The sequence below is a fragment of the Puma concolor genome, chromosome E1 (genome assembly GCF_028749965.1).
Source record: "Puma concolor isolate L17-30 chromosome E1, mPumCon1.1.hap2, whole genome shotgun sequence".
NCBI classification, from domain to species: domain Eukaryota; kingdom Metazoa; phylum Chordata; class Mammalia; order Carnivora; family Felidae; genus Puma; species Puma concolor.
The window spans coordinates 28,204,141-28,221,592 of NC_141680.1; the positions used below are offsets into that span (position 1 = coordinate 28,204,141).

A 17,452-nucleotide genomic window follows, 5' to 3' on the forward strand; every position below is an offset into this window, starting at 1 on the left:
GAAAGCATAACCCTCTTAAGGAATGGAAAGAAAGTCAAAAGGGCTAAGGGTCAAAATAGTGTAGACAACACTGGGGCACCTGGGTGGCACAGTTGGTTAAGCATCTGATTTAGCTCAGGTCACGATCACACGATTTGTGGGTTCAAAACCCGTATCTGGCTCTGTGCTGACAGCTGGGAGCCTGGAGCCTGCTTTGGATTCTGTGTGTGTGTGTCTCTCTCTCTTCTCTGCCCCTATGCCACTCATACTCTGTCTCTCTCTCTCAAATATAAATAAACATTGGGGCACCTGGGTGGCCTAGTCAGTTGAACATCTCACTTTGGCTTAGGTCACGACTTCGCAGGCCGTGAGTTCAAGCTCCACATCGGGCTCTGTGCTGACAGCTCAGAGCCTGGAGCCTGCTTCAGATTCTGTGTCTCCTTCTCTCTCTGGTCCTCCCCTACTCATGCTCTGTCTCTCTCCCTCAAAAATAAACTTAAAAAAAATAAATTAAAGAACAAATTTAAAAGAATAGTGTAGACAACATTAATGATCACCTCTCTAGCATGTATTCAACCACTTCTTCCTCATTCCTAACAGAATCATACTTTAGTTCAAACAGCTACCTTCCTCCACACAGTTATGTGTTTTTTGTTTTTTGTTTTTTTAAAGCTTTTTATTTTTTATTTTATTTTTTATAAATTTTTTTATTTGATTTTTTTTTTTTACGTTTATTTATTTTTGAGACATAGAGAGACAGAGCATGAACGGGGGAGGGTCAGAGAGAGAGGGGGACACAGAATCTGAAACAGGCTCCAGGCTCTGAGCTGTCAGCACAGAGCCTGATGCGGGGCTTGAACTCACGGACTGCAAGATCATGACCTGAGCCGAAGTCGATCACCCAACCGACTGAGCCACCCAGGCGCCCCCACAGTCATGTGTTTTAGGGGAAGGTGACTCCAACCCTGATTTTAGGAAATGGATACTATTTAGACTTAAATCAATCATAGCAACCTCTCTCTTCCTACCAGTGATTAAAGAATGGCATGAGTGAAAGCAGTACAAGAAGTTAATGCATGCTCTAAACTAAACATTGTAGTTGGCACTAAGGAAGTATCAACGGAGATAGAGGTTTGCATGGAGAAATATGGAAGAACAAGGCATACAGGATATTTCCTAGGTTTTCAGCTTAGGCAAATAATGGTTAACCATTCCCATATACTCAAAGCCAAAGAAATACTTTTAAATATTAATAATCTTGTGATATTCTTAGTATATTTCTCTCTCTTTTTTTTAAGTTTATTTTGGGAGAGAACAGGTGAGGGACAGAGAGAAGGAGAGAGAGAATCCCAAGTAGACTTTGCACTGTCAGTGCAGAGACTGAAGCAGAACTCAAATCGATGAACCATGAGATCATGACCTGAGCTGAAAGCAAGAATTGGACCCTCCACTGCCTGAGCCAGCCAGGTGTCTCTTAGTATACTTCTCTTAAATAAATCTAGTAAGAACTAGTAAAGGATCATATTTAAAATTTACCTGATTCTCTATTCAGCCTTAAAAAAGGATGAAATCTTGCCATTTGTGACAACATGAATGGACCTAGAGGGTATTATACTAAGTGAAATAAGTCAGAGAAAGATAAAAACCACATGATTTCACTTATATGGGGAATCTAAAAACCAAAACAATTGAATAAATAAATGAAAAGCAGAAACAGACCCATAAACACAGAGAACAAACTGATGGCTGCCAGAGAGAAGTGGGACATACAGGCTTCCAGTTACAGAATGAATATGTCACAGGGATAAAGGGTACAGCACAGGGAATCTAATCAATGGTATTATAATAGCATTAAAGTAACAATGGTAGACACACTCGTGGTGAGCACAGAATAATGCCTAGACTTGTTGAATCACTATGTTGCACACTTGAAACTAATGTACGTAATACAGTGTGTCAACTATATTTCAATTAAAAAAAAAAAAACTAATGTACTTAAAAAAAAAAGTCTCAGAGAGGATACACTGGCCTCAGAAGTTCAGGCAAATTCATAAAGATGAACGAATGAGGCTAACTGATTTTGTCTTACAATACAAGTCAGTATTATTTTTTTAAACTCTAACAATACTGACCACAAATAAGATCAATTTCTAAATATCATTTATTGTGCACTGCCTTCTTCAAAAAATGATTTAAACTAGCAAAATGTCTGAATAAATTAAAAGTCAAGCCAAGAATACAATAGTCCAAGGATATCTGACTACTCTGTGTGTTATCTGAAAATAATTCCAGAGAATTAGATGGAGATACATAATCCATTATGCTAACCAAATTTATCTTAGATAAATCTAATAACAGCAATAATTAAGGCTACCACAGATATCAAAAGAGCCAGGCAAAGTATAAACTACCTTGACAAGTTGATGAAGTGCCATATCTTTCAGAAGGTGGTGTACTTGGACAATTGAAATGATGTGAAGTTCCTTGTTTCAAGTCAATGTTTGTAAAATTCTTTGAATGGCATGCACAACAACATGACAATGGTTCCTCAGCTTTTTTACTTAAGCTTTTGTCCACCGGCTTTCCTAAAAATGAAAGAATCTCAATTTGTAATATTCCTAATTTAACAAACATTCATAATCTTCTGCAACTCAGATGAGCAACCACCCAATTTGCCCAGGATTGGGAGGTTTCCTAGGAAACAAGATTCTCAGTCCTAAAACTAGAAAAGTACCTGGCAGATCTGGGCAAGTTGGTTAACCTATCTCCAGGATCAAATTACAACAGGCAAGAAACACTTCTGCCAGAAATACTTATAGAGGGAGTTATCAATTTACATAATTGCAAAAATCTAGTAATAGTCAAAGATAATGTTAACCACTCAAGTACTCATTTATAACAAGTTTTATTAAAATATCAAGCAGGGAATATTAAAATAAAGACCTAAAGTATACTCTTAATTACTGCTATTTCCTTAAATGAAGAAATTGAAAGCTCAATACATCAAATAACATAAACATATAAGGGTTAAGTCATTTCCACCTTATACATCTATTTCAAATAGAAACATGCTTCATGATGTATCAATTCTGATACATGTATTAAAATATACTTTAAGGTCAATATTCAAACTAAATAAAACAGGTAATTTTTAATACTTAAATAAAATACAAAATTGTAATTGGTCTACATTGTGTGCCTACATGTATAAATACACAATTCATAGACACTAAAAAAAAAAAAAAAAAAAAGGTGAATAATTATTCTCTATAAGCAGTAATGACATTATTTTCCCATCTGTACTACATAAATACTACTAATTCTACTCTTTGGTCTCCCACTAAAATTTTAAATTATTAACAGATTATCTCATTTTTCCCCAAAGATTATCAGTAACAATCAGAATGAACAAAAGTTATAAAATATTTACTGTTCATTTTTAAGAGTCTTATAAGTAGATTTCCCTTCAAAAGACACACACATAAAAACATATATACATACCTACACACACTCCTGGTTAACTTTAAATTCTCCTAATACTTTAGGTCAAATCCATTTAATTATGTAACTAAAACATATCCAAAACTGCATTTCGGATTCATTATGTACATCAGCTAGTCTTTTATAAAAGTCAATATACTAGGCCTTTGTTAGCAAATAAAAGTAATGGAAAAAAAATATGTATTCATGAAAACAATATTACAATAAACTTTTGCTTATATAACATCCAAACAAGTAGAAAAATCGATTAGAATGTTTCCTTTATATATTCCATGTTCTAATGTTGTGAGGAAGGGACAGATAAGCAAATACATTAAAGGATTTACTCAAATTATTTGTGTATATTATACACCATTACAGGCCAATCTCTTGCATCTTTTAAATACAGATTATCATAATCATTTTCATAATGATAACTCTAAGCATTCCAAGATTCCTGTGCATACTATGAATCATCAAATAAAGGACTACATTATGCTCAAAATTGTTTTAGAATTAACTGAACATATTTTGCTCTATTGAAACTCTTTTGGAAGATATTTAACTTATAAAGAAATATCTTAAAAGAGAATCCACACTTAAATTAGCTAGAACATGGTTGAACCATTCAGGATAAAAAGTAATTTATTAAAATATTTTTTTCAGGTCCCAATAAGGAACCTGAAAATATCAACAACTACTTACCATTAAAAGATTGTTGCCATGCTAAAGCAGAACAAAGTAAGGCTACACTTTTCCCACTTCCTGTAGGGCTCTCCAGTAAACAATGTTGCTTACTATTTAATCCTCTGACAATCTATGGACACAAAAACAATGAAAAAAATCAATAAGCAATTTACTTCATAGGGTATCTCTCCAGGAGAAGTACAAATACAACAATGAGAAATAAGGTTGTACTTAAGGGAGCACAGCAAGAGCAGAAGCAAGCACCCATGTTTAGTGAAATCTAAACTTTATTCCTTTGTATCTCTCCCTAAAATTATGATGGCCCTAAAAAGCATATCAAGCAAAAAAGAAATGAAAAAAAGCAATTTGTGCCTTAACGGTTTCTGTAAAACTAGAATATAGTACATGAATATTTTTGACAAAAACAAGGGAGGCTACTGCTCATGGGAGTGTAAACTGTTATAACCACTTTGGTTTCTGTTGTTATTGTTGTTATTTAAGTTTATTTATTTATTTTGAGAGAGAGAGAGAGAGAGCACGCAAGTGAGGGAAGGGCAGAGAAAGACAGGGAATCCCAAGCAGGCTCCATACTGGCAGCACAGAGACCAACACGGAGCTCAAACTCATGAACTGTGAGATCATGACATGAGCTGAAACCCAGGGTTGGATGCTTAACCAACTGAGCCACTCAGGCACCCCTGTACACTTTGCACAAAAACTAATGATTCCTAATAAAGTTGAAGATACCCAACTCCAGCATGTACAGTACTACGTATATACTCCGAATTTTACCCACATGAACACAAGGAAACATGAATAATAAAGTTCATAGCAACATTGTTTATAATTGCTAGAGAATGTAAACAATTTAGAAGTCTATCAAAAGGAAAATAGAAAAAAAAATTCTGGTATACTCATATAATGGAATACTATATAGCATGTAAAATGGATTAACAATCACCAGGCCTACATTTTAAATATGTCAAGAGAAAAAAAAGTTCTGCACAAAGATAGGTATAGTATCGTATCATTATGTAACATTTAAACTACGTAAAATACTCTTATTACACTCGTAAACAAGGTATAAAGTAAATATAGTAAAATATTAAGATTTAACACAGTTGGTTTCCTTAAGTTTGCATATTGCCTATATGAACAGTCTCAAAAAAATATACTAGTCTGTGTAATAGACAGCAAATACTTCATAGAAAGCAGTAATTCTGCAAAGTAAATAGAAGTTCCAAATGAGCTGAGAATATTTTTCAGAATGTTCTCCTTTGCCTCCATTATATCCATGGACATATATGGTTTAGCATGGTATTATTTTTCCAAGGGTTAGATGTTCTTCAACAAAGCAGGCAAATATTTTCAATCCATTTACTATCTGAGAAAATGAATGTAGCCTTATGAATTATAAACATATGTATCTTAATAAAGACTTAAAATAACTATTGAAAAATACTTACAGGGGGCGCCTGGGTGGCTCAGTTGGTTGAGTGTCTGACTTCGGCTCAAGTCATGATCTCATAGTCTATGAGTTCAAGCCCTGCATCAGGCTTGCTGCTCTCAGGGTATATCCCTCTTGGGACCTTCTGTCCCCCTTTCTCTTTGTCCCTCCCTCACTCATGCTCTCTTTCTCAAAAATAAATAAAACATTTAAAAAAATACTTACAGAATTCATCATAGCAAGCTGTGATGGGTAAGCTTTATAAGGAAAGGTAATTTTCACCCCACCAATTGTATATTCAGACCACATTGAAGCCATCATGCTTTATTCTTTACTTCAGATTCCTAACTGCAACAGAAATGAAAATCAATATTGAAACAACACCATTCAAAGAAAACCAGATACGCAACATTAGGACAGATGTCTGGAAATAAAAATTGGAATAAATGTTTAAACAAATGGAAGTAAAAAAATTTCCTAGTCTTATAAATCACAACAGTTGAGAGCATGTCTTGGAATCTGACAAATGTCAATTTTCATCCATGCTCTGCCAAAGCTGTGGACTAGGAACTAGAAAGTACAGGTTCTAGACCAGGTTCTGAAAACAACTCAGATATGTTACCTTGATCATGTCTCTTCACTTCTATAGACTAAGATCCTTCTCTGTAATAACAATGGCCTGACACTTAGTAGGTGCCCAATAATTCTTATTTAAAGGTCAGGGGGGTATAATGAAAAGAAGATGAGTTTGGAGTAAGGCAAACCTACATTTAAATTCCTCTGTGTGTATCACTTAACCTCTCAGAGCTTATTTCTTCATCTGTGAAATGGAAATTATACTACCCACCTGATCGGGTTTTCATGAAAATTAGCCAGGCACTGAATTAAGAATAACAATGTACAGAAATGTACCCAAACTTCAGTATGGGTACACAGAGGAAATGATCTACTTTATACCACCTTTTCTTAACCTAAGATACATAGATACAATTCTAAACCACCTTTTCTTAACCTAGACATATATAATCCAGAAACTGGGATCTATGAAGTTTCTGTGCATGACTGAATTTTTCTAAAAAGGGTCTATAGACTTCTCATTCCCAGAAATATATCCTGAGGAAATAACTGAAAAGGGGCGGGGTAGGGAGGGACTGATATACATCGGTACCACTTTGCAATAGTGAAAAAAAACTTGTAAACTCAAACTGGGGATGGAGGGATGGTTGAAATAACAGTGTAATAGATTAGAAAACCAATTATAACCTTAACCATAGCCTATGTGTTCCAAAAGAAGAACCACTATTCTAAAGTATTTTCCAGTCCTAATATCTTGTGATTCTGTGAAGCTCTGAGAATGAAATTTGGTGGAATCTAACCCCTTAATCTGAACCAACAACTCAAAGCTGGTCTAGTTACTCAGATATGACCTTCAAATCAATCCATCCCCCGCCCCAGTTGTGGCAACAGGCATCTCAAAATGGGGTAGCTTCCCACGCACACTGAGTAAAATAAACAAAACCAAAACAAACCACAAGTATCTGCCTGTCGCTCCCGGCCGCCTAACGGGCCTCCGCTCCCATCAAGGGAGGACAGGCTCCCCTTCTCCCCAGGTTTCCGTCCTCATACTTTCCTCCTCCCTCAGCCCGCAGAGATTCCAGACGCCCTAGTGATCCAATCAACACCGACCAGCCAGCAAGGCGGTAGGGCGAAAGCGGAAGCAGCCTTCCCGCAGATTTCGCGCACTCCCGGGCAAGGGAGACAGACTTGCCTGTCCAGGGGAAAACCGAAGAAACGCCTACAGGGCTAGGCAGAAGAAAAGGAAAGCTTTTCCTTCACAGAAGAAAAGGAAAGCTATATCCGCAAAAAAAAAAAAAAAAAAAAAAAAATACAGTGGAGCGCTGACAAAGAAGAAAGGTCACAAGCCTCTTTCTCTCCCTCAGGGGGCTGCTACCACCCATGCCTGGTCGCGGGCTCCGGGCGGCTCTAGCTTTCCCCTCCAACCCTCATCAGTCTCCTCAACCACGCTCTCCCGGACGAATTCCCGCCTCCCACCCCTTAACTCCCGACAGCCAATCGCCGGACGAGCTCAGACAACCAATCAGACGCCAAGACCAGAAATGAAACAACCAGTCCTGGCGGGAGTTTAGGGAGGCGAGGACTCTGGCATCCAATGGAAGCCTCCGCAATAAAAGTAGGCCCAAGGTAAGTGGCGACACCGGAAGGGGAACTACCCAAAGCGTGAACGACTCGTCCAAATCTCAGGGATTTAAAGGAAAAGAGTTCTCTTGACTTTTTGAAACCGGTGATTTAACCTGTGTATAGCTTTCTTGGAAACTCAAAGTCTGTATTCTTAAAGTCTGTAGACTAACAGAGAAAACACCTTTAAGTCTTGCCGAGTTCTTCGAGCACTCATCAGTGCCACTTCAAATTCTAACTTTATAAGCAGTCAGGGTATAGAGACTTGAAGCGGGAATTGCCAGACTGAGCCAAACCAGGAGAAAAAGTTGGATGACAACCGGCTACAGTATCTCATAATATTCAAGGCTTTCTCCGATACCAAATTAAACCAGACAAACGCTCTCGAGGTCTTCGAGCACCAGGTAACTTCTACCTTCTATTGTGGCTCATCCACCTTCTGGCCCTTAAAGGCCAGTTTATTCTTTGACAAGAAGTACACTTAAAGTTCCTCAAAAGTAGGTTAATCATGATCCCTCTGAATTGTTATTTTTAAAAAGTTCTGTATAGCCTGAAACTTGATTAAAATACTAGTGTCCAAAAAAAGCAAAACCTGAGACATTTTCTCAAATTCGAGAAACTGGTTTGGGAGAGAGGTTTGCTCCAGGAGGGAGCAGCAGGATTTGTTTGCCTTTCATTTTTACTACATCGTCCCCAAATGACAATACTTACAGTCATGAAAAAAAATTCTACCCTTCAATCTGGCCCTCTCAGACTCATAAATTTATCCTAAATAAGTAATCTAAAATTAAGAAAAAGTAATAATACCTCAGTTGATAACAGCGCCTATTGTAGTACTGAAAAAAAATAATAAACTTCCGTATAGTAATAGGAAGATGGTTATACCAATTCAATCATCATGAAACCAATAATTATAAAACTAAATCACTATGAATTGTAATTATAAAAATTAAACAACTTGCAAAAAACAATTCCTATAAAATTAAATGAAAAAAAGCAGACTCCAAACCGTATACCATTAGTGGGTACCACTACTTCCATTATATGACAAATATGTGTGCATAAGCAAAGATGAAGGGAAAGTACAAAAAATCTAATTTGTTAAGACAGTGGAATGAAGGATAATATATAAAAAATAAGTCCTTAAAATACCTTCAAATTGCTATTCTGCATTTACAAATTGTTTTTAATTTCTTTTAAAATATTTTTTAAATATCCAATCTTTTAAGTAACTGCTCCAAGGTAATTATTCTGATTTTGTTCCTAAATTCCTAAGGCTCTCAACTGACTATAACTTTGTATTGTCATTTGATGTATGTGGCATAACAGAAAGGGACACACATAAACCCTGGAGCCAGTGACCCCTAGATTCCAGTACCTTGAAATGTCCCTTTCAAGTTAGCTGCAGTGAAATGAAACACAAAAACTACAAATTCATTTGATAAAGAATATGAATGTTTATAAACCAATATTCAAAATAGTTGCACACATCTGTTTTCACCTGAATAAAAAAAAAATCACATTGTGACAAATCTTAACCTTAACTTAAAATACATGAATATTAACATTTACTAATATATTTACACATTTTATTTACATCATCAACAAATCTGATGAAAAACAGCATATGTTATTTTAACACAGCAGGTTTTGACCAGTCTTTGAAAATTGATCCAGGAATGTGCACTGCATTTAGTTAGAAAACATTTCAACATTTTCTGAACTCCTAGAAGTTACGTACTCACAAAATATTCCAAAGCCTCTGTTTAAAAACTAAACAAAACAAAACAGGAGCAGTTGTATTTAATCTTAAAAGACTATAAAACTGCTTTCTTTAAAAATATGAAAATTCTTACGGTATTTTTTAAGTGTATGCTTTTACTTTTTGCATCAAAATTACTTAATTGAACATTAAGCATCTAATAAAAGGTATAAATATTCTATCATCTGTGATGCTGTGTACTTCATGATTTGAAATAGCTACAAATTAGTTCTCATAGAATACCCTTATGAGGTAGGGCCAGTAGTAATTCCATTTTACAAAGGAGGAAAATGAGATGTGCCTATACACTACTGAAAAGACTAAGGTTAAGTTTCTTTTCTTAAAAAACCACACTTTCTTATTAGTCTACCTAATTTCTTATACAAATGAAGAGGTCTGTTTCAAAGCAGGGGACTGGAGAGGTTGGGAGGAGTGTGTCATTCAGGTATTTCTCAGAAAGCAAAGAAAAGTACCTTCTATGTTGGATATTTAATTAAGGGGGGAAAAATTAGGATTATGGGTTACCTGAATGCATCTGCCTAATCAATGGAAGTTACTAACACAACTGCAAAATCCTTCACCCACATGGTACTTTACACTTTTTAATTTTTCCTTAGGTTGAAATACTGTTTATTTTTTTATTCAGAAATCTTCTAAAATTAAGATATGAATTATAATCCTAATGGTACACCAAGAGCACTTCAATCTAGTGCGTTTTACTGCCCTAAACTTTAATTAGATACCAATGTATTTCCCACCACTGACCCCTAGGTAAGTTAGTAAAGCATTATAAAATAAATTAAAAAAAACAACAACGAAATGAGATCTCTTTTCAGGTTCTTCTATGCACAAAGATGTTTCTTGTAAACCAGTATCTTAAAATTCCAAATTATTCAAGTATCTCTTTAAACATATGTCTACATATTAGTAAAAATTGAAGCAAATATGTAAAATCTTAAAATTCTCATCTGTAATTACTTGCATTGCAAGTTTTAGCAATTTCTATCAGGTATTTAAACTAATTTTTCCTGAAGTCTCCCTTCCCTTTTTCTCCCTCTCATCATTGCATCATTGTTACACTGTTACGAGCTGACAGCCATAAACTAGGGCTACCCACTCATCTTTATAAGAAATTAAGTTAAAGGCATGGCACTTTTCCTTTATTGCAAATGCTAAATACAAGGCCAAATTCACCTTCCAATAAGGACTTCTTAAATGTGCTCCCAATAGGAAAAAACAAACAAAAAACAACAAAAGAAGCTCTGCTGCTACAATATAAACATACCAGCAAAGTAGATCCAAAGAACTGCCAATCAAATACAAGCAAGCACAATTCTTAAGAGAGTTCTAAATTATATTCATGTTGAAATGAATCGTTTAATGATTCCAAGACGTTACTGTTCCCATTCAGTTTAAAGTTGTTATAAAGATGCAGATTTGTATTGAGTATATGCAGCAAACAGCTTCACTTTTTTGTTTTACTTTTTTTTTAAATTCCACTAACACTCATGTTTATTATTTCAATTATTGTGCTTTCAATACAATGACAGAGCTGTACGTCAGGATCCATACTTCCAGTGTCCCCAGATCCATTTTTGTAAGATGGATCTTTACAGATTCCAGACCATCCACTCGGTTTCTCCTTTATTTGTTGAAGACCTAGAAACATAAGGAAAAAAAAAATGAATTAAGGCAAGGAATCTGGAAAGGATTTTGGCCTTTTTCTTTGATATATCAAAACAACTTTGAAAATAAGTTACTACTTACGTGTAATAATTGGATCAATGTCTCTTGTCTGAGTGGCAACATCAGAGGCACAGACTTGCCCTATTTGGATCAGCAAAGACATAATATCCTCATACAGGGGAGGAAATGCTCGACAAAAAGAGACCAAACTTGGCAGAGTTGGCATGAAAAAAGCATAACGCTTAGCCTGCGTTAAAACTGTTGGAAAGAAGTTAAACAACTTTTTACTTCACAGATATAAATTCAATGTACATGGCCTACTAAATATATTAAGTACCATGCTCTGTACTAAGTTTTCTAAGACAGGGCTGATCCCTGCCTTCAAGGAGTTTACAATCTAATGTAATAGTCAGCCATCATCCAACATAAATTCTTACTCCCAAGCACTGTGTTAAGTGCATTACAAGTATTATTTAATTCTCACAGTTTTATGAATGAGGAAAGTATTATGATGATACCTCCTTTATAAAGGAGGAAAGCTCTTAAATAAACCTTATATTAAGAAACTTGTTCAAGGCTACATGCCAGTTAGTGATGGACTTGGGACTGAACTCAGGCAGTTAAAGCTCTTAACCACGAAAACTAATCATAACATGAGGTGAATACAATGAAAAGAAAAATCAATAAAGTAGTATAGGAGCACTAAGAAAGAATATAAAATTAAGGCGTAACGTTAAAAGATTGAATTATAGTTCATATCTTTTATTTTTTTCTTTTTTTATTATTTATTTATTAATTTACATCCAAGTTAGTTACCATATGGTTCAACAATGATTTCAGGAGTAGATTCCTTAATGCCCCTTACTTATTTGGCCTATCCCCTCTTCCCCATCCCCCCCAGCAACCCTCTGTTCTCTATATTGAAGAGTCTCATATGTTTTGTCCCCCTCCCTGTTTTTCTATTATTTTTGCTTCCCTTCTCTTATGTTCATCTGTTTTGTATCTTAAAGTCCTCAGATGAGTGAAATCATATGATATTTGTCTTTCTCCAACTAATTTTGCTTAGCATAATACCCTCTAGTTCCATCCATATAGTTGCAAATGTCAAGATTTCATTCTTTTTGGTTGCCAATATATAGTTCATATCTTTTAAAGTAGTTTATTTTCATACCATTTAACTCTACAAACCAGACAGTGATTAAAATATTAAAGTAGGTTTTAAAACTTAAGGAAACAACTTATATATTTATCTCTTATTTATACATTATGATTACATTTGTAATAAATTGTAACTAAGCAGTTGTAATAAATTGCAACTTGTCTTCTATTGACATAATTACAATCAGAAAGCAGATCTGATTTTCATTCATAAAATGTGGAAAGCTTATTATATTTACTTACATGTATATACATTCATTCACAAAATAAAAGATGCTATTTGCTTACCTATTCATCTCCTCTTCACTATAAATTATATTTGTAACAGAAAATTTTTCAAAAGAATAAATGAAGAGATGGCATAAACTACTAGTAACACAGAAAACATCGTGCTACTAAATTCAGAAAAATATGTACTACTTTATGTTAGAAGTTATTATTGATGCTCGTTGGCTACACACCTGTTAGCAAAGTTCCCATGACATTCACAGCTAAGCGAGCCACACTGAGTGACTTTGGTAATGCATACTGGATACACAAATGAGAAAGCAGCTGGATAGCAAATATCTGCAATACAAAACCAAAATGTTACATGTTTCTGAAGAATCCTTAGGTATTAAACTGCTAAAGTTGGGGCGCCTTGGTGGCTCAGTCAGTTGAATGTCAGACTTTGGCTCAGGTCATGATCTTATGGCTCGTGAGTTCAAGCCCCGCATCAGGCTCTGTGCTGACAGCTCGGAGCCTGGATCCTGCTTCGGATTCTGTGTCCCCCCCCCCCCCCACCTCTCTCTCTCTCTCAAAAGTAAATATTAAAAAAAATTTTTTTTTAAAGTATTAAATTGTTAAATGCTTGACAACTAAAGACTGGAAAGAGATTAAAATTTTCCTAAACCTCCAAAATGCTCATTACCTGTTTTTCAAGTTCTGGCTGTGCAATAAGCTCAGGTATGAAATCCAGACAGATGTGCATAGATGGAATACCTGCGACTGTCAGAGGTAGAAGTTCACAAGGATAACCCTATCACAACAAGAAAGGGGGGAAAAGTTAGAAATAAAAAACTATAAGCCAAATACAGAGAAAAATACACAGGAATGTTTTTCTTCCTTTATGTAAAAGTTGCTCAGAAGGCTACCATGCCTTACATATATCCTGGCATTTCACCTTTCTGGTGCACTAGAACAGAGATAAATTAAACATGTTAGTCTGAAATAAAATCTAAAAAATCTGGATTTTTTTTCCATATTACAAAGGACTATGATCATTTATGTGATCTCCAATTTCTGACTGATCCTTATTAACTTTATAATCAAAGCACTCCCCCTCCCTCAAAAATAAAGTTCAACCATAAAGCATCATTCTTTGAAAACACACCTGAAAGTGAACAAGTTTAGCAATGTTGGGATCAGCAATGTACATCTGGTGTAACAGACAACAGATAAGGCACTGAACTTCTCGAAGGTTACAGAGCAAATTGTCTTCTCCTTCCTCCATTCCCTTATTTGAAGCACTAGTAGTAATAACACTTTGAACATTCCTTAGCAAGCTGTCTGGATTGACACCCTTTGCTTTTTCTTCTTCAGTAGGTAAGCAAATCTCCAAGAGAATCTGGACAGCTGCACTATCCTACAACCAAATAAAACAGTGAATTGAAGAAGTTTCTGAAAATTTTGTTTGAAAACCAAATCTAATTTTGTTTTCACATGAACAAAAGTGGTAAATTAACTTCTTTAAAAAAAAAAAAAGAGGTACTTTTAAAAGCAAACGTGAACAATCTATAGGGTAGCGATTCTCACCTTGTTTAGGGTCCTTGTTCAGGACCCTTTTAAGTCTCTGAAGAAAACTACACACCTTCTCTGTATAAAAATGAACATGTAAACATTATGCTAAGCAAAATAAGCCAAAGAAAGACAAATACCATATGATTACACTCATGTGGAATTTAAGAAACAGAACAGGTGCCTGAATGGCTCAGTAGGTTAAGCATCCAACTCTTGATTTTGGCTCAAGTCATGATCTCACTTATGGTTATTGAGACAGAGCCCTGCGGTGGCTCTACACTGGGCGTGGAGACTGCTTGAGCTTCTTTATCTCCATTCTCCCTCTGACCCTCCCCCACTTGCAAACTTCTCTCTCTCAAAAAAAAAAAATTAATTAAAAAAAGGGGGGTGGGGCGCCTGGGTGGCTCAGTTGGTTAAGCATCTGACTTCAGCTCAGGTCAAGATCTCACGGTCAGGTCTGTGAGTTTGTGAGTTTGAGCTCCTCCTCGGGCTCTGTGCTGACAGCTCAGAGCCTGGAGCCTGCTTCAGATTCTATGTCTCCCTCTCTCTGTATCTCCCCTGCTCATACTGTGTCTCTCTCTCAAAAATAAACACACACACACAAAAAAGATGAACACAGGGGTAAGCGGGGGAAAAAAGAGAGGGAGGCACACCCATAAAAGACTCTTAACTACAGAGAACAAACAGGATTTGCTGGAAGGGAGGTGGGTGGGGGATGAGCAAAATGGGTGATGGGCATTAAGGAGGGCACTTGTGATGAACACTGGAGATGAACACTGGATGTTATATGCGAGTAATGAATCATTAAATTCTACTCCTGAACTCAACAATACACTACATCTTAACTAACTAGAATTTAAATAAAAGCTTTAAAAAAATTAAAATGTAAACAAATATATAATTTCAGGGTAGTCACATATCACTAAGGTAGATCCATGGACTCCAGTTTAAGAATATCTACTAGAAGAGTATTCTGATTCGATGACATCCAAAACAGGCCCTAAGCAAAAAATAACTTCTACCAGAATCTCCTTTCCTTTCTCTTAAATTCCTACATTTCCAAAGATCCTATCCTGCATTCTCCTCTTTTCTCACCTGGCCTTTTTTCTCACCAACTAATTAATTCCTCTGAAGATGGTGGTTAATAATTAATGCCTAAAAGTTACCTTCTAAAGCTCTTTTTCCCTTTTAATTTGAAGATGAGCTCTTTAAGACCCTGGTTTTGCAAGGAAAAGTTCTACCTTATGATCTATTCCACCTGTACAACTCATTGTTGCTCAGTCTACAAGCTTGAGTGTCATTTCATAGAACAGTAATTTCCTGAGGGTGATCTACTCAATGCCCCTACATATAAAGGAGAGCTATAATCACTCTTACCTAGCAGGAAAAAGTTTAAAAAAAAAATACACACACACACACACACACACACACACACACACACACACACACACACAACATGATGTATCTATCTCTGGAAGATAGCCATTGCCTGGAATGGAAGAAAACAATTACTTCATCTAACTGTTTTCAGAACTTGATCATAAAGTAAGGTTAGCCTTACATTATAATCATTAATGAAGTAAGGTCAGCTTTACTTTATAATTCTTGGGTTGAAGGGTTTTTGGTTTGGGGTTGTTATTGATTTGTTGTGTTTTTGTTTGTAGACTCTGGTGCCAGACTACCCAGGCTTGAATACTAGCTCTGCCACTTACTAAATGTGTGGCCTTGAGCAAGTGACTTAACCTCCCTAAGTCTTATTTTCCTAATCTATAAAAATGGAGATGATAATACTCCATACCTCACAGATTGGCTGTGAAGATTAAATAAGATAAAGAACTTAGATTAGTATTAGATTAAATATATAATATAAATTATATAAATAATATGTAACATATATATTACATATATAATTGTATATAAATTAAATATATAAAGAAATTAGAATAGCATTCAGCATATAACAAGCATTATGTAAATGGCAGCTATTACAATCCTCAATCCCTTATCTGAAACTGAGAGCCAGATTTCTTTTAGAACTCAGAAATCTTTTTTTTTTTTTTTTTAAGAAAGCTCTATGCCCAACATGGGGCTCAAACTCACGACCCCAAGATCAAGAGTCGCATGCTCCACTGACTGAGCCCGCCAGGTGCCCCCAGAATTCCTTTTAATGTGATATTATATAATACCTCCAGCAGAGACTAGGGTAGCACACACTGCAGTCAAACATATTCACATTTCTACAGCAGAACAATATTCACAAATAAGTGGGATAAGGCCATAAATAGCTTCATATCAATTCAGGTCACAAATGAGACCACATCAGGTCAGGTTTTTCTGCCAACTGAATTACCAAACAAATGCTTCAGTTTTCATAGCTTTTTGGATTTCTGTATCACAGATAAGGGACTGTGGACTTATATTATTATTCGAATTCCATTAATTGCCAATGAAAATATTTCAAAAAATATATCTCGGTTCCAGCTTTTGTTTTTGTTTTTGTTTTTTGGTTGTTCTTTATTTTATTTTAGAGAGAGAAAAAGCACGTGAGGAAGGGAGAGGGGCAGAAAGAGAGAGAGAATCTTAAGCAGGCTCCACACTCAGCACGGACCCCAACACAGGGCTTGATCCCACGATCCTGGGATCATGACCAGAGCTGAAATCAAGACTCAGACGCTTGGGGTGCCTGGGTGGCTCAGTTGATTAAGTGTCTGACTCCGGATCTTGGCTCAGGTCATGATCTCATGATTCATAAGACTGAGCCCCGTGTCAGGCTCTGCGCTGATAGTGTGGAGCCTACTTGGGATTCTCTTTGCCTCTATCTCTCTGCCTCTCCCCTACTTGCTCTCACTCTCTCTCTCTCTCCTAAAATATATAAACAAAAGCTTAAAAAAAAAAGAGTCAGATTCTCAACTGACTGAGCCACCCAGGCGTCCCTCAGAAAATATATTTCAAACTAAGAAAACATTTATACTTTAAAGACTTCAAATTGTTTAACATTTAATCATCTCACATCTCCTGTCTTATTCAAAAAATGACTACTTAAGGTTTCAGTAAAATTCTACATTGTTATAAAACTTTTCTAAATATAAAACCAAACTCCTTATGTTGTCATACTGTTTACCACTACATGACATTTTATTATATATATACTTCTTGTTCTATTTGTCTCCACCATTTGATTTTAAGAAACAAAAGTTTTATACTTTGTTAAAATGTAAATCTTGTTTAAACGGCTATTAACCAAAAAATAAATAAAATAAAATAAAATAAAATAAAAT

At 35.7% G+C, this 17,452-nt stretch overlaps 2 protein-coding genes across 4 annotated transcripts in view; both read right to left on the reverse strand.

Moving 5' to 3' along the window:
• Positions 1 to 7,707, reverse strand: part of BRIP1 (BRCA1 interacting DNA helicase 1) — a 214,480-nt gene extending 206,773 nt beyond the window's left edge. Inside the window, 4 exon segments of the mRNA XM_086686787.1 lie at positions 2,391 to 2,564; positions 4,165 to 4,276; positions 5,819 to 5,941; positions 7,362 to 7,707. Coding sequence (XP_086542913.1) covers positions 2,391 to 2,564; positions 4,165 to 4,276; positions 5,819 to 5,914 — 382 coding nt within the window. The 5' untranslated portion in view covers positions 5,915 to 5,941; positions 7,362 to 7,707.
• A 1,515-nt stretch (positions 7,708 to 9,222) lies between these two features.
• Positions 9,223 to 17,452, reverse strand: part of INTS2 (integrator complex subunit 2) — a 66,239-nt gene continuing 58,009 nt past the window's right edge. For all 3 annotated transcript variants that reach the window (XM_086686788.1, XM_025919120.2, XM_086686789.1), the window contains 5 exons: positions 13,768 to 14,019; positions 13,306 to 13,413; positions 12,857 to 12,962; positions 11,319 to 11,495; positions 9,223 to 11,210 (listed from right to left, as the gene is read on the reverse strand). In XM_086686788.1, the coding sequence (XP_086542914.1) occupies positions 11,041 to 11,210; positions 11,319 to 11,495; positions 12,857 to 12,962; positions 13,306 to 13,413; positions 13,768 to 14,019 (813 nt within the window). In that variant the 3' untranslated portion in view covers positions 9,223 to 11,040. The remainder of the gene's footprint in view (positions 11,211 to 11,318; positions 11,496 to 12,856; positions 12,963 to 13,305; positions 13,414 to 13,767; positions 14,020 to 17,452) is intronic.